This window comes from Colobus angolensis, unplaced genomic scaffold (assembly GCF_000951035.1).
Source record: "Colobus angolensis palliatus isolate OR3802 unplaced genomic scaffold, Cang.pa_1.0 Scaffold2, whole genome shotgun sequence".
Lineage (NCBI taxonomy): Eukaryota > Metazoa > Chordata > Mammalia > Primates > Cercopithecidae > Colobus > Colobus angolensis.
The window spans coordinates 3,089,454-3,107,929 of record NW_012115154.1 but is presented as its reverse complement, the minus strand read 5'-3'; the positions used below and the strand labels follow the sequence as shown (position 1 = coordinate 3,107,929).

The window sequence follows — 18,476 nt, the reverse complement described above, 5'->3', positions numbered from 1 at the left end:
TAAAAAATATTTTTAAAAAAATCTGTAGATACCTCCTTAAAAATAACAAGCATTTAAAGATTACCATATGAAACAACCAATTAGAATATTCTATATGCTTAAATCTTCGTTTCTAAACAAAGGGAAATTAGGAAATAGAGATACCATATTGTGGGAGTTTATTCATCCTGTTTATAGAATTGATTAAATATTAGTATTATTTAAATAGGAAGAAAGTGCTGTTGTCTGTACTATTACATTTACATTAAATTATGTATGTTTGGTTTAAAGCTTTGAGAGCTGTGAATGAGAACCCTTGGTCTTACCCAGAGTAGATCCACAAAAGGTGGCCTCCATGGTAAAGCTGTTCCTGATTCCCATTTTCCACATTACCACTCTTCCTGTTCCTTCTTTGCTCTTCTGGACATTAAACTTACAAGCTGAGAATGAAAACTGAAAAGCGGCAAATAAAAATGAGACTCGTTCTGGTACCTATATCTTTTTTTGAAAGTAGTATTAAAAATGAAAGTGGTTATGCAAAGTCTATAATTCTCACTAAAGCTTCAGGAGTTACTTTTTATTTTCTGACCATGGAAATATCTCATTTTAGGGATGATATGTTCACATTTCTGAGAACTATAGATTCTAACTTCTGCAATAAAATTTACTTTCTATTTTTATGGAAAGATATGTATATATCTTTATATAATATATATTCAAAATCAGTTCCTTTTTAGTTTTTGCAGGTACATAGTAGGTTTATATATAGGGTGTACATGATATATTTTGATAGAGGTATGCAGTGTGTAATAATCACATCGGGTAAATGGGGTATCCATCACCTCAAGCATGTATCCTTTGTGTTACAAACAATCCAATTATACTTTTACTTTTTAAAAAATGTATAATTAAATTATTATTGACTATAGTCACCCTCTTGTGCTATCAAATATTAGTTCTTATTAATTCTATTTTTTGTACCCATTAACCATCCCCACTTCTGCCCTCCCCCATTACCTTTCCTAGCTTATAGTAACCATCTTTCTACTCTCTGTCTCTACAAGTTCAATTGTTTTAATTGTTAGCTCCCACAAATAAGTGAGAACATGCAAAGTTTGTCTTTCTGTCCCTAGCTTATTTCACTTAACACAGTGATCTCCAGTTCCATCCATGTTGCAAACGACAGAATCTCATTCTTTTTTATGCCTGAATAGTACCCATTCTGTATATGTACCACATTTTCTTTATCCATTCATCTGCTAATGGACACTTAGGTTGCTTCCAAAAGTTGATTAATTCTTGATGCTGTTGGGATAAAATTTTATACTTTTAAAAAAGTTATAGGAAGAGATTCAATCTTCATTCATGTTAGGAATGAAGATTAGTGTTGGAGATGTTCAAAAATATTCTTTATCTTCATATGAAAGATGATTTGAAATTATGTCCTGAAAGATTGTCTACAAAGAAATTTTTTGAGGTGCAATTTTATTTTTTCAGTAACATACAATAAAATTGACTTTTTGTGTTTCATTCTATACATCTTTTTGTTTTGGTTTTCGACACAGGATCTCTCTCTGTCACCCAGGCTGGAGTGCAGTGGTGCTATCATAGCTCACTGCAGCCTCAAACTCCTGGGCTCAAAGCTATCCTCCTATCTCAGTCTCCCAAATAGCTGAGACCACAAGCACTTACCACCACACGTAGCTAGTTTTGTATTTTCTTCACAGAAATGGGGTCTTGCTGTGTTGCCCAGGCTGGTCACAAATTCCTGGCCTCATGCGGTCCTCCTGCCTTGGTCTTCCAAAGTGCTGGGATTACAGGTATGGGCCACTGTGCCCAGCCTCATTTTATGAATTGTAACACATATATAGATTCCTGTAACCACCATCACACTCAAGATACAGAACAGTTCTATTATCCTAATAGGTTAATTATAGTCACACCCTCCTGCCACTTCTAACCCCTGGCCACCATTGATTTGCTGTCACTATAGATTTGCTTTTTCAAGACTGCTGTATAAGTGGAATCATATAGAATGTAATCTTTTGAGACTTGCTTCTTTCATTTAGCGTAATACATTTGAGATTTATCCAAGTTGTTGCATGTGTGAATATTCCTTCCGTTTTATTGGCAAGTACTATTCCATTGTATATACATTAAAATGTATATCCATTTACCAGTTAAAGGACATTTTGGGTTGTTTCCAGCTTTTGGCAATTATGATAGAGTTGTTATAAATGTTTGTACAGGTTTATATATGAACGTACATTTTCATTTCTCTAGGGCAAATACCTAGGAATGGGATTGCTGGATGATATAAGTGTACAATTTTCTTTATAAGAAATTGACAAACTACTTTTCAAAGTGATATACCATTTTGCATCTCCAACAAAAATGTACAGTATGAGAGTTCCAGTTATTCCAAATTCTTATTAGAACTTGGGATTGTCAGTATTTTTATTTTAGCAATGCTAACAGGTATGTAACTGTATCTCCTCAGTTACTTTGCAGTTCCCTGAGGGCTACTGACGTCAAACACCTTTTCATGTGCTTATTTGCCTTCACACATCATTTTTGGAAATGTGTGTATTTAAGATTATTGGGTTGTTTGTTTTATTACTACTGCGTGATTCTGGATAAAAGTTCTTTGTGAGATATGTGATTGAAAATAATTTCCCCTATCTGGAGCTTATCTTTGTATTTGCTTAACAGAATCTTTCAGAGAGCAAAAGGATTAATTTTGATGATGTCCAACTTATCAATTCATTACAATCCAATGGATAATGCTTTTGGTATTTTCTAAGGAATGTTTGTCTAATTTCATGTCATGAAAATTTTCTTCTATATTTTCTTCTAAAAGTTTTACAGTTTTACATTTAAGGTTTGAGGGTTAGGTGAAAGTTTTTTGTTTTTTATATGGATGTTCAATTGTTCCAACACTTATTTATTGAAAGGTTTCTTTCTCCATTAAATTTCCTGTGTACCTTTGTCAAAAGGCCGTATGTATATGGGTCTATTACTAGACTTGCTATTCTGTACCACTGCTCTTGGTGTTTACACAGTTCCTATTAACATACTATGTTTATTACTGTAGTTTTATACTGTCGTAAAATTTGATAGTGTGATTCCTTCAACTTCATTTTTTAAAAGTGTTTTGCCTATTCTAGTTCCTTTATATTTCCTTATCCATCTTAGAATCAGCCTGTTTATATCTATAAACAATTATGCTGTGATTTTTGTCTGAAACTATTAAATCTACAGATCAACTTGGGGAGTTGATATCTTACTATGTTTAGTCTTCCAATCCATAATACAACACATGTCTCCATTTCTTTGGGCCTTTGATTTATTTCATCAGCATTTTTAAGGTTTCAGCATATAGAATCTATACATTTTGTTAGATTTATAACTAAGTATTTATTTTGAAGCTATGATAAAAATGGTATTGTTTTTAACTTTGGTTTCCAATGTTTTCATTGTGAGTATACAGAAATGCAATTGTTTTTTGTGGGTTGATTTTGTATCTTATGACCTTGCTTAAACTCCCTTGTTCTAGTTTTGTGTGTGTGTGTGTGTGTGTGTGTGTGTGTGTGGGTGGTGTGTGTGTGTGTGTGTGTGGATCACTTTGGATTTTCTGTGTAGATAATTGTGCCACCATCATTACTTCTTTCCAATCTGTCTGCCTTCTCCTTTCTTTTGCCTTTTTGAACTGGTTAGAACCTCCAGTACAATGCTGCATGAAGTGAGGAAGAGTGGACATTCTTGTCTTCTTCCTGACCTTGGGCAGAAAACATTCAGTCTTTCATCAACTATGTTGTTAGCTGTAGAGTTTTTTGTAGATGTCCTTTATCAGGTTAAGGAAGTACACTTTAATTCCTTATTTGCTGAAAGTTGTTTTTTTTTTCATAACTAGATGCTGAATTGTGTTAAAAACTTTTTTTATATCAATTGATGAGATCACACAGTTTTTCTTCTTTCAACTGTTAACATAGTGGATTACAATGATTAATTTTCAAATATGAAGCCAGCCTTATATTTTGGGATAAACCTCATCTGGTCATGGTATATTAGTCTTTTTATATTTTGCTGGATTTAATATGCTAATATTTTGGTGAGGATTTTTGCATCTATGTTCGTGAGGGATATTAGTCTGTAGTTTTCTTTTCCTGTACTATCTTTGTCTTGTGTTGGTATGGTAATCCTGGGAAAGACCGCCTTTAAATTTTTGGTAGAATGCTTCAGTGAATCCAACTGGATCTGGATATTTGTTTTCTGGAGTTTCTTTTTGGAATGCTTTTCATGACTATTCAGATTATTTCACCTTGGGTGCCTTTTGGTAGTTTGTAGTCTTCAAGGAATGGGTTCATTTCATCTAAGTTGTTAAATTGATGTGCACAGAATTGAATTTCCCCTTACTGTCCTTTTAATGCCTGCAGGGTCTGTAGTGATACCTCTCTTTCATTCTTCATATTGGTAAGTTATGCCATCATTGCCTCCCCTTCCTCCTCTTTCTCTTCCTCCTACTTTTTCATCAATCTTGGTAAAGTTTTATCAGTTTTACCAATCTTTTCCAAGCACAAATATTGCTTAACTGATTTTTTTCAATTCAATTGAAATGAAATTCAATTTCATTGACCTGCTCATCTTTATTATCTGCTTCCTTCTGCTTGGTTTATTTTACTCTTCTTTTTCTATTCTTAATGTGGAAACTTAGATTACTAATTCAAGGTCTTTGTTCTTTTCTTTTTTGAGATGAAGTCTCACTCTGTTGCCCAGGCTGGAGTGCAGTGATATGACCTTGGCTCACTACAACCTCTGCCTCCTGGGCTCAAACAGTTCTCCTGCCTCAGCCTCCCAAGTAGCTGGGATTACAGGTGCACACCACCATGCTTGGCTAATTTTTGTATTTTTAGTAGAGACGAGGTTTTACCATGTTGGCCAAGTTGGTCTTGAACCCCTGACCTCAAGTGATCTGCCCACCTTGGCCTCTCAAAGTGCTGGGATTACAGGCATGAGCCACTGTACCCAGCCTATTCGTTTCTAATATAAGCATTTCTTGCTGTACATTTTCTTCTAAGTGCTACTATTTAGCTGAATTTCATAAAATTTCATGTTACATATTTTCATTTTCTTTCAGGTCAAACTATATTCTAATGTTCCTTAAGAGTTCCTCTTGGGCCTAAGGATTATTTAGAAATGTGGTTTAATATCTACATGTTTGTAGATTTTCCTCTTTTATTGATTTACTCTAATTCCATTATGCTTAAAGACATACTTGTATGATATTAATTATTTTAAATTTGTTAGTAGTTGTTTTAAACCAGAATGCGATTTATGTTGGTGCTGTTCCATGTGCATTTGAATATAATGTGTATTCTGCTGTTTAATAGAGTGTATTATAAATGTCAAATCCAGTTGGTTGATCCTTGCCTACTGTCTATCTACCAGTTCCAGATTAACGTAAGAGGTATTTAAAATCTCCAACTATAATTGTGGATTTGCACAAAAAGATTCTTTTTTTTTTTGAGACAGCCTCACTCTGTAGCCCAGGCTGGAGTGCAGTGGCGACATCTTGGCTCACTGAAGCTCCGCCTCCTGGGTTCACACCATTCTCCTGCCTCAGCCTCCTGAGTAGCTGGGACTACAGATGCCCACCACGAAGCCCAGCTAATTTTTTGTATTTTTAGTAGAGACGGGGTTTCACCATGTTAGCCAGGATGGTCTCAATCTTCTGACCTCGTGTTCCACCTGCCTCAGCCTCCCAAAGTGCTGGGATTACAGGCGTGAGCCACCATGCCCGGCCCAAAAATATTTTCATAAGAAACATTTAACAGAAAACCTAGAAATAGAAGCCTCTATGTTTTAAGCAACTTTTAGATGATGTGGAAGACCTGTTTAAACTGCAGAGTGGTGGTTTGAGTTGTTCAAGAAATTGGTCCATTTCATCTAAGGCACAACAGGTTAGAGATCTAAAACCCTAAGGAGAATGTCAATAGACAAACATTAAAATATCTTAGTAACACAGAATTATTTTATAGGAGTAATGAACTATACCTAAGAGTATTGACAGCATAAATTTACATAGGAATAGCTTCAGCTATGGGGTGGGGTTTTCCCGTCTTGCTTTCTGACGAAATGAATCCTCTTTGGGGAACAAACCTGTAGTTTCTTTAAATAGCTATTTTTATCAGATCATCCTTTCCTTTTTGTCTTTGGGCCCCAATTATCCCCAAAAGACAATTAGTTCTTCTCAGTAAGTCCTTTATAATTGAATTGGTTGGTTGAGAGCTTAAGGGAAAGTCTGCACGAATTTTCTTGGCTGTGTTACCATCTTTTCCCTAAAGAATGATTAAAATATAATTTTCACATCTTGGTAAATCAGTCTCCAATATTTCCATAGTTTGTGAAAATAATAATATACTTTATTCTTTTCTCATTCTAGTTTCTATATAGTTTTAAAATATTGGTTATTGGATTAAGTTTTTTCCTGGCAAAATTCTAATAAATACTTTGAAGAAACTGTTACACATTTCTTAAGAATACAATGTTTAATCTGTATAATTTAGGCACTCAATGACTATTAAAACAATAAGCAAGACCCTAAAATTGATTGATAAAAATGACTAATAGAGGAAGCTTTCAAAAGGTAAAAGAGCAGTGGTATTATGGTGGTAGGTTTGGGGGCATTTTTACCTTTTTCCCCCATATTTTCAAATTATTGCTCACTAAGTAGTTCTATATAGTTGCTTTCTGATTGTCAATTGTATAAACTGGTCAAACTAACTAAATAAAAAAGCAGTTTGGAACAGTATTATCCATGTGGACCATTCTGCTATCCGACATGGGCAACATTTGGTAAAGGAAGAGTTAATACCTTAAAAGGTGCTTACTTTATCTGGACAATTTTTGCTTAGCATAAGTGGGAAGATTCGCTGCTGTAAGTATAATGTCTTAGATCTGTCACTGCCATCACAGCCATACATGAAGATGTTCTCTTTCCTACTATGGCCGTGAAGATCACAGTATAAAATAACCTCTCGTTTCTCCATCAGTCTGCCAGGAAGAAAGATAAGTTACTAACTTTTATCTCTGCATTTTTCTTCTATTGGTACAACTATGGATTTATAACTGTAATATCCAAATAAATACAATTTCTTATATCCTAGCTTTCTCTTATCTATATCACATATTATTAATATACAATTTTTAAACTCTACAATAATTTATTAACTGTATAAAGATCTGAATGCAGGCCAAGTGCAGTTGCTCATGCCTGTAATCCTGATGCTTTTGGAGACCGATACAGGCGAATCGCCTGAGGTCAGGGGTTCGAGACCTGCCTGGCCAATGTGGCAAAACCCCCTTTCTACTAAAAATACAAAAATTAGCTGGGTGTGGCGGCACATGCCTGTAATCCCAGCTACTCGAGAGGCTGAGGCAGGAGAATTGCTTGAACCCAGGAGGCGGAGGTTGCAGTGAGCGGAGACAGCATTACTGCACTCCAGCCTGGGCAACAGAGTGAGACTCCGTCTAAAAGAAAAAAAAAAAAAAAGTCTGAATGCAGTAGCCTTCCATTATAAGGACAAAATTTACCTTATTCCCAAGACTTTCTTCAACAAGATCTCTCTGCTTTATTTCACATATTTTCTTTCTGACTGTAATACATTCTTTCTTTATCTTTGTAAATGTAAATACTACCTGCCATCCTTCAGTACTGACCTCTTGTCTCACTTCCTTTCAATTTGTCAAGGCCACAGAACTTTCTCTTTTTGAACTTCGGTACCACTTAAAGATATTGGTACTGTTTGCTTGGCCCTTGTCTAGAAAAATTTTTATATTTTTCATGTTCAAGCTTGTTAAGAATGGGGAATGCTTGAAATCATCTAGAACAGTGCTATGCACATAATAAGTACCCAAATATTTGTTAAAAATTGAGTGCTTGATGACTTGGTGCTAAAGCCAATTAATATTTAACCCTTGAGTAGTGTGGTGATTAAGTTTTTATCTTGAGAAAAATGGTACCAAAGTTTGAATTGACTTTTTCTGATAAATTTCTAACAAATATCTGAAAAAATATATTACACATTCCTGAAGAGCACAACTTTTGGTCTATATAATTTAACACTCAATATAAAAATAACAAAACAAAAAATAAGTCCCTCAAACTGATTGATAAAATGACTAATATTAATAGAAGAGGCTTTCAAAAGTAAGACAGTGTGGTGTTAAAGTGGTAGGATTATTACTTAACTAATCAAAATTACATATACTATTTGCTGTATCTGGAAGGATAAACATCAAAATGTTAGCAATAGTATTTATAATATTATTAAATACAGTACATTTATAACAATATTAAAACCTAAAATATAAACATTCAAAGCATTTTGCTTTTATTAGAACCCATACTGCTTCAAACTATAGTGAAATTACAAACTAAAATGTATTATGTGTTAATTTATTGCCCTTTTCTCATTTGCTACCTAATAAGTTCTCATTGATAACAGAAGATTGATATAAAGCCACTAAATGATAGTTACAAGTTTTTAGAAAACTAGATTATAAGGCATGAATATCAAGTTAAGTTCTTAAATATGAAACATGCTGCACATTTTTAAGCCACAAATTCTTCAGTCTTTCATTTTCTTATAAGCAAGTCAAAAGGAACTCTACTTCTAACAAATTAATTTCCAAAGAGATGGTATTACTTCTGAAGTGAAACAGGATATTAGAGTCTCTCATCTTACATTAATTTAAATAACTTTAGAAACAGTTTGGATTTTCTTTTTACCCACAGGTAAACAGAAATACTTAGTATAAGATTTTACCCATAGGTATCTTTATGGGTAAAAAGATATTCTACTTATCTTATACTAAGTATTTTACATAAATATCTACTCTCTCTTATTCTAATATGCTTTAAATATACTTAATCTTATATATATTTATAGCTGCTCACCTTTCCACACATATGTGACTGACTTCTTATCCTACTTACCTGCGTATGATTAACTGGATTAAGATATTTCTCTTTCTTGGAAGTCTTTTAGAAACTTGCTGAATAGACTTCTGCCTTAACCTTCTTACAAGACAATCAGAGACTGATATTTAAAAGAGTTTCCAGAGAGAGACGCCAACGGGCATTGACCTGTAATCCATCATGTCTCAGACCAGAGACCCTTAATCTCAGACAGCATTAAGCAGACGTCATAGATATTCTATTAGACATATCATCAGCTCCCTTTATATGTATATATTTCATGTATATAAAATATACATATATTTATAAAAAATATAAAATTATTTTAAACATCACTGCTACTATTATCTTTAGCAAGAAGCCAAATTTGGGATATGAAAACTGATTAGTTTCATCGAGTCATCAAAACATTCTAGAATCTGTTTCATTATTTAAGGGGAGGTTAGTGAATCCAGTGGCATAATGCCAGAAGGATATAGAATTACAGTTGTGAATAACGGGGAAAAAATAAAGTAGTTATATAGTAGTTAGACTATCTTGAGAAGTTACAGTAAAATGAGTGAGATTGTGGGAGCAAAATTCTTACTACTAAGTTTACTAAATAAGCAGAGAGGGAGGCTTATTTTACCTATGAACCATGTTCCGGGTATACCATACAGAAGGAAAAGATTCCTTCAGGAGAGACGTATAATTACGGTTTAAATCCCGTCCAGCTAAGGAACAGCGATAATTTCCCACAATCACACCATCTGGATTCAGCATGGGTACCACCTTGAAGACAAAAGTGTCCCGAAGCAACTGTGCATCACTTGAGTTTCCTAAAATATAATCTAGGAAGCCTTTCATGATCCAAGAGCTGTTGGTTTCCCCTGGATGGACCCTTGCAGTCAGAATCACAGCCTTCCGCTTTCTTGAGTCAGAGTTCTTCAAGGGGGTAGTGATTGTTAAAATATACACCATGTTCCTAGCAAGCGTGTGGCACAAAACACGTATTTTACAAAACTTTGACCGTACTGGATCATTATTGATGCCAGAAAGGTATTCTTGCAGGTTGGTGTAAGTGTATGGATAGCAGTGAGCAAAGTAGCAGGTATCTTTGTTGTGTGGAAATTGAAATGTCCATGTAAGAGAGAAATAATGGCGCCCATCTTGGCCTGGGTTGTTCCTGTAATACTTGATTTGGTCTCCTATTCTCTGCCAGCCAATATGATGAGCCTTGGCCTCTTTTTCAGAATAGAACAATGGGCGCATACCCCGACTGTAAAGACTAGCAGGTTTGGTGAAGTTGACAATAGTGAATCTGTAGACTATTCCTGCTCGCATATTAGTGACTTGGAAATAGTACCACTGGGTGTGTTTATTTGTGAAGAGGTCAGGGCGTACAGTCAATTGGTATTCATATTCTGCCCTAATACACAAGAAAGAAAGGGAAAAAAGCGCGTAAGAATGTAAAAATGACATTTTATAAAAAACAAATGTAAAATTTTGAGTTAAATAAGGAAAATTATTTTATTTTTACTCATTCACAGAAAGCTTTGTTAGGAAACAATGTAAAAGATTAAAGTTTTGAAATTTTCCCTTTTATTGGGTGAGAAACTGCTTCTATGCTATTTCTAAATCCTTTGTATTCCTTGGTAATTCAAGAGAGCACATAAAAACACAGGTGTTTGATAAAAGTTTACATATTTCAACCTAAGTATATTTTCTATATAAGAAATGATTAAAGAGTTACCAAAACTGAAGCAAAGTCCAACATTTCTTTTTTCACTTCAGACATATGTATCTATTACAGTCTAAAACTAGGGATATAAAATAACTATCACTGAGAGATTTAAACACAGATAAATTAATATGATCACATAGATTACATAATTTGAACTATTTGAGAACAAGAACTGCATTTGATAACTATTTACATCCCTCTACTTAGTCATTGGAGATGCTTAAATAAAGGCAAAAATAATAATTTCACTGGAATATTATTTATATACATAACAATATTACCTGGTTAGCCATGACTATTTTTCTCTATCAAGTAACTTTCTATTCTATCAGCACTCTGCACTTAGCATGTAATGTGTATGTGTACAGTTGTAAATAATCACCTAGGAATAGGTAAAATAAATGTTGCAAAACCTTGATAGCTGTCGAGTCTAGGTGATAGGTATGTGGCAGTGAATGCAGAATTGTACTATTTTCTGTACTTAAGTGTATGTTTAAAGATTTCCATAATATTTTTAAATAAAATAATGCACTTGGGATATTCTATGGAACACTCATCCCAAGAACTATTTCAATACAAAGTTTGAGAAGCACTGTGTGTGTGACAATTTATATTACCATACTGAAAATGTACAGTACAGAAGCCTTCTTAACTTTACACCTCATAGTTCTCAAAATTATTTGAACTCAGCATCTTTTATACTCCCCTCTTCCACAATAATTTCTAATTATTAATAGTATCTATACTTCAAGGAATTATAGTTTCATAATAGATACTAAGAACTTTAATGTACTTGATACAGAAAATAGTAAATAGTTGATGGTCTAGCTCCTTAAATAAAAATAATTAGAACCTACACTTTGACTGCCTTCTGTAGATTACCACTCTCAAACCTTGCTTCAAACATCAAAGTATTGTCACGGTAATCCACAGGTTGCTTCAAAGGTGTTCGGTTACCCCCAACTCGGGAATACACAAAACAGGGCTCTTTGTAAGCTGATGAGAGAAGAAGATCATAAAGATGTCAAGGCACACCTAAAGTAAGAAGGTTATTCTGCACAGAGTTTGGAGCAATAGTACAAGTATAAGGATTGTAAATTTTCAAGTAACTGGACACTAATTTATATAGACATGTTGAAATAAGAGAGTCTAAGAGTATTTAGACTAGAAAAGCAATGCCTGAAATAAATTTGTATATTTCTTACATTACATTAAAAATACTCATTTGGCCAGGTGCAGTGGGTCATGTCTGTAATCCTAACATTTTGGGAAGTCGAGGCAGGCAGATTGCCTGAGCTCAGGAGTTTGAGATCACCCTGGGCAACATGGTAAAATGCTGTCTCTACTAAAAATACAAAAAAAAAAAAAATGAGCCAGCTGTGGTGGCATGTGCCTGTAGTCCCAGCTACCCAGGAGGCTGAGGCAGGAGAATCGCTTGAACCTGGGAGGCAGAGGTTGCAGTGAGCAGAGATCACATCACTACACTTGACCCTGGGCGACAGAGTGAGACTCGGTCTCAAAAAAAAAAAAAAAAAATTCACTCCATTTCTGGTCATGATGAAGTAATTGGTTCTGAACTTGCCCTTTTACTGTAAATGAATATAAAACTGGATTAAAGGATATGAGCTGTTTTCATGCATTTGGACAAGAAATAGAACAGCTATGTAGGATATTTGAAAGATCAATACATGAAGTGAGCCTATGTTGAGCCCTGGCTTGCTGCATAGAGGTACTTGCTGGACTACAGCCTAGGGAGGTGGCATTTTAGAACAGAATGATAGTCTTGAGCTGAAGAGGGAAGATTGTTGCTTGGGGCTGCTGAAATTTGTGGGTCAGGACACCAGGGAAAAGAAAGCTACATAGAGAACTTCAACAGTCTACATAGTGGTTTCCCAGTCCTTGGATGAGGGTTTGGCTACCAGTCAAAAGATGAGACTAAGAAAGATGCAAGAGAGCACTACTGCAGGCTGAGATGCCGGAGGACATACACTTCTGGGATATATTAGAATTCTAACTAATCCAGAGTGGAAAGATTTTATGGAATACCTTAGGCATTCAACAGTGACTCCAGAAATGCTTTATCTTAGGCATAAGTACCATATTCAAGAGTAAACGGTAGCACTGGGGATAAAATGAAAACAGACCTGCCCCTATACAAAATCAAAGCAAGCCTGAAAGAAGCAAAATGATCTCCCAGCAATTTAATTGCCAGAAAGAACAAAATTCAACATAATGTTTAAAAGAACATAATACAGGACGGATGCAGTATATATATATATATATATATATTCAAAGACAAAAATGAAAATACAAGAGATCATAAGAAAACAGATAAGAAATCTCAAAAAAGAAAAAAACTAAAAAGAACCAAATGAAAATTCTAGAAATAAAACTACAAGCTTCAAAGACAGACTGTCCTCTTGGGGTGAATGCAGCTGGTGACTTTAAGTGGAAGCCAAAGATCATTTACCATTCTGAAAATCCTAGGGCCCTTAAGAATTATGCTAAATCTATTCTGCCTGTGCTCTATAAACAAAACAAAATCTAGATGACATCACATCTGTTTACAGCATGGTTTACCAAATATTTTAAGCCCATTATTGAGACTGACTGCTCAAAAAAATGAAAAAAGATTCCTTTTAAAATATTACAGCTTATTGACAATGCATCTAGTCACCCAAGAGCTCTGATGGAGATGTATAGGAGACAAACCTTGTTTTCATGCCTGTTAACACAACAACCATTCTGCAGCCCATGGATCAGGAAGCAATTTCGACTTGTTATTATTTAAGAAATAGATTTTGTAAGGCTATAGCTGGCCTAGAGAATTACTATTCCTCTGATGGATCTAGGCAAAGTAAACTGAAAACCTTCTGGAAAGCGTTTTCCATTCTAGATGCCATTCAGAACATTAGTGATTCATGGGAGGAGGCAAAAATACCAATATTAACAGGAGTTTAGGAGAAGTTGATTTCATTCCTTTTGGATAACTTTGAGGGCTACACAACTTCATTGGAGGAAGTAACTGCAGATGTGGTGGAAATAGCAACTAGAATTAGAAGTGGAGCCTGAAGTTGTGACTGAATTGCTTCCATCCCATAATAAAACTTGAATAGATGAGGAGTTGCTTCTTATGGATGAACAAAGAACATGAGGTATACCTAAGAAAATATTTTAATTAAAATGAAATAATAAAAGGTGTTTGATTGACCTTCAAAAAGAGGAGTAACTGAGGAATAAACTGAGGAATAAAAATAAGATGGGCCAATTAATAAGATAGACCCAAACCCAAACATATATGCAAGTACATGAAATGCAAACTGTCAAACCACTCTAATTAAAAGGCAGAGATTGTCAAATTAGATTTTTTAAGTAAGGTATTACTATACACTATAAGAAACAGAATTTAAATATAGTTTCATAAAAAGATTGAAAATAAAAGGGGGAGTTATTCTAAGTAAACAGTAAACATAAGAAAACTGGTATTGACTATATTACTCTAAAACAACATAAAGACATGATATAATGCCAGAGATAAAAAGAAATATTTCCTAGTTATAAAAGAGACTGGCTGGGCATGGTAATCCCAGCACTTTGGGAGGCTGAGGTAGGTGGATCACTTGAGGTCAGGAGTTTGAGACCACCCTGGCCAACATGGTGTCTCTACTAAAAATAGAAAAATTAGCTAGGTTTGGTAGCACATGCCTGTAATCCCAGCTACCTGGGAGGCTGAAGCAGAAGAATAGCTCGAACCTAGGGGGTAGAAGTTGCAGTGAGCCAAGATCATGCCACTACACTCCAGCCTGGGCAAAAGAGCAAGCCTCCATCTCCCTAAAAATAAAATAAAATAAAATAAAATAAAATAAAATAATGGTATTTATTTTTTTTTTTGCACTTTGATGTGAGAATGTGCTTGGGGTGATTTCAATGTTTTTGAATTTATTGGGTCTTGCTTTATGACAAAGCATGTGATTGATCTTAGAATATGTTTCATGTGCAAATGAGAAGAATATATATTCTGTGGTTGCTGGGTGTTCTATTAGGTCCAATTGGTCAAGTGTCCAGTTTAAGTCTAGAATTTCTTTGTTAGTCTTCTGTCTCAATTATCTTAACACTGTCAGTGGGGTGTTAAAGTCTCCTACTGTTATTGTGTGATTAAGTCTTTTTATAGGTCAAGAAGAACTTTTATGAAACAGGATGCTCCAATGTTGGGTTTGTATATATTTAGGATAGTTAAGACTTCTTGTTTAATTGAACTGTTTATGTAATGCCCTTCTTTTTCTTGATTATTGTTGATTGAAAGTCTGTTTCATCTGATAATAGAATTGTGATTCCTGGCCCTTTTTGTTTTCTGTTTGTCTGGTAGATATTTCTCCATCCCTTTACTTTGAGCCTGTGGATGTTATTACATATGGGATGGGTTTGTTGAAGACAGCCAACAGTTGGGTCTTGTCTTTTTATGTAGTCTGCCACTCTATGCCTTTTAAGTGGAGTGTTCAGACCATTTACATTCAGTGTTAGTATTGATATGTGAGATTTTAATCCTGTCATCGTGTTATTAGCTGGTTGCTCTGTAGATTTGATTGTGTAGTTGCTTTACAGTGGGCTATATGGTTAAGTATCTTTTTGTGGTAGCAGGTATCATTATTTTATTTCCATATCATCTTGTAAGGCTGGTCTAGTGATAACAACTTCCCTTAGCACTTACTTGTTTGAGAAGGATTTTATTTCTCCTTCACTTATGGAAGCTTAGTTTGATGGGATATGAAATTCTTGATTAGAATTCTTTATTTAGGGATGCTGAAAATAGGCCCCCTTCTGGCTTGTAAGGTTTCTGCTGAAAGGTTTCCTGCTAGCTGGATGGGGTTCCCTTTGTAAGTGAACCCCATCCCATTCACTCTTGTCTCTAGCTGCCTTTAAGATTTTTTCTTTCATGTTGACTTTGGTGATTCTGCTGACTATGTGCCATGAGGATGGTCATCTTGTATAATATCTTGCAGGGCTTTTCTGTATTTCTTGAATTTGCACATTAACCTCCTTAGTGAGATTGGGAAATTTTTGTGAACTATATCCTAAAATACATTTTCCAAGTTGCTTACTCTCTCTCCTTCTCTCTCAGGAATATCAGTGGGTCATAGATTTGGAATCTTTACATAATCCCATATTTCTCAAAGGTTTTGTTCATTAAAAACATTCTTTCTTCTTTATTTTTGTATGAGTTTATTCAAAGAACTGGTCTTCAAACTCTGAGAGTTTTCTTCAGCTTGGTCTAGTCTGCTGTTACTGATTCTAACTGTATTATGTAATTCTTGTAGTGAATTTTTCAATTCCAGCAGTTCAGTTTGTTTTTTTTTTCTTAAAATGGCTATTACATCTTTCAGCTCTTGGATCATTTTACTGGATTCCTAGATTGGGTTTCAACTTTCTCCTGAATCTTGATGAGCTTCCTTGCCATCCAGATTCTGAATCCTATATCTCTCATTTCAATCATTTCAATCTGGTTAAGAACCATTGCTGGAGAGCTAGTGTGCTCATTTGGAGGTAAAGGGACACTCAGACTTTTTGAATTACCTGAGTTCTTGTGCTGATTCTTTCTCATCTGAGAAGGCTGGTGTTCTTTTAACTGTGGTTTAAGTTGAGTATAGTCAATTGGCTTCATTTCTGGGTGTTTTCAGAGGGCCAAAGCTCTGTATAGGGTATTATTTGTGGATAGATTCTTGCCCTGGGTTTTATAGGCAATAAATGTATATTGGCAGAATATTTTTGGTATTGTAATTTGTGCTACAAACCAGTAGATGGCGCTTAAGAGTAATGACCAGCAGAGAGGCTCTTAGCTAAAGGGCTTTTTTGGATTTCAGCACACCTGCAGCAGCGCTCTATAGTGGGCAGGTGGAGAGATGACCCCCATCACCAGGCCTACTCTGGGCCTTGCAGGAGTCCCCTCCAATCACTAGTGCCACTTCTGTGTTTTTTTGTTGTTAGATGTTCCAGGTTGTGGGGCTCCCACACCCATCCCACACAGTCCTGTGGAGGGAGGTGTGCCCTGCTCCTTTGCTGGCCCATGAGCTTGCATGTCTCACCTCTCTCAGTGTTCTCAGAATGGGGGCTCCTCCGACTTAGGTGCTGGCCACAGATCTACAGTCAGCACTCACAAGTTGCATGCCAAAGCCCTGGGACGTTGTGACTGGCCTGTGCCTCCATCTGGCCCCTTGGGGTTGAGTACTGGCTGTGCTGGGGGATGTGAAGTGCTCCTAGGCCACTGGGAAGTATTCAGATGGGGCCGCCAGCAAAGCACCAAGGTTAGGCAGAGGAGGTTGTGCTGTGCACATGCTCCTGCAGGAGCAGCCGGGCAGGGGCCTTGGGAAGGGCTAGCGGGCAGAAGGGCCTAAAGAACAGACATGCCCCAGTCCCACAGGATAGGATAGTCAGCCCTGCTCTCTCTTGACCCTGTAGTCAGCTGGGGTTACAGTGACTCAGAGGAACATAGGGAGCCTTAGGAGATGGGCACCTATGGCTGTGTTCTGCTTCAGCTGCCCCATGTACAAAATCCCCTGGACTCCATGCAGGCAAAAGCTCTGTCTTTGCCTACTCTCCAGGCAGATTCTCCTGCCAGTTCAAATATCTGTGGGGGTCATGAAATCTCTTGGAGCTAGGATCCCAGTAATCTGCAGCAAAAGCAGGCTGCCCCACCATCCCTTCACTTGCCTCTTCCCTAGGACATTCAAGGGTGGGAACTAGCCCTGGCATTCAGCAACCCCATGCAGGGTTCCTAGCTTCCTCTTCAGCCTTGGTGTCTGCACCACCTCTCTATCAACCCTCAGTGTTTTCTCTCTGAGGATCTGTTCAAAGCATGTTGATATACTTGATATTTTGGTCTCTCTCAGTGGGAGTGGTGCTTCCTGACTGTCTAGTCAGCCATCTTGTCTCCTCCTTCATTGAGTTTCTGCAGCACATGAAAAAGTAAAACATTTGAAAACCATAGCACAAAGAAAGGGAAAAAGGAATTGAGAGTATACTTTTACAAGGTGCTCACACTGTATGTGATGTGGTATAACATAATTTGAAGATAGTCTTCTAAATTAAAGATGTATTAAAAAAAAAACTAGGGCAAAAATTTAAAAACAGGTATACATGATAAGCCAATAGTGGAGATAAAATGGAATAATAAAATACAGTCAAATTAATGTCAATGAAGGCAGACAAAGAATTAAAAAGAAATAACATGGAATAAAACAAAGCTAGTAAGATGGTAGCTATTAATCCAACAAAAATAAGTATATATTAAACATAATAATTAAAGGACAGATTTTCAGTTTATATAAAAAGCAAATCCAACCATAAAAACTCTAGAAGAAAACCTAGGCAACACCATTAAGAACATAGGCATGGACAAAGATTTTATAATGAAATCACCAAAAGCAATTGCGACAAAAGCTAAAATTGACAAATGGGATCTAATTAAACTAAAAAGCATCTGCATAGCAAGGAAACTATCATAAGAGCAAACAGGCAACCTACAGAATGGGAGAAAATTTTTGCAATTTACCCATCTGACAAAGGTCTAATATCCAGAATTTACAAGAACGTAAACAAGTTTACAAGGAAAAAAAGAAAACCATCAAAAAGTGAGCAAAGGATATGAAGAGACACTTCTCAAAAGAAGACATTTATGTGGCCAACAAACATATGAAGAAAAGCTCATCATCACTGGTCATTAGAGAAATACAAATCAAAACCACAATGAGATACCATCTCACACCAGTCAGAATGGTGATTATTAAAAAGTCAAGAAAC

The 18,476-nt window shown here is 35.8% G+C and overlaps 1 protein-coding gene across 1 annotated transcript in view; it reads right to left on the bottom strand.

Annotated features, from left to right (window-relative positions):
- AGBL3 (ATP/GTP binding protein-like 3) overlaps positions 1-18,476 on the bottom strand; it is a 122,173-nt gene that overhangs the window by 70,156 nt on the left and 33,541 nt on the right. Inside the window, exons 6-9 of the mRNA XM_011941245.1 lie at positions 11,540-11,678; positions 9,588-10,367; positions 6,870-7,032; positions 306-432 (exon numbers count right to left, since the gene is read on the bottom strand). Coding sequence (XP_011796635.1) covers positions 306-432; positions 6,870-7,032; positions 9,588-10,367; positions 11,540-11,678 — 1,209 coding nt within the window. The remainder of the gene's footprint in view (positions 1-305; positions 433-6,869; positions 7,033-9,587; positions 10,368-11,539; positions 11,679-18,476) is intronic.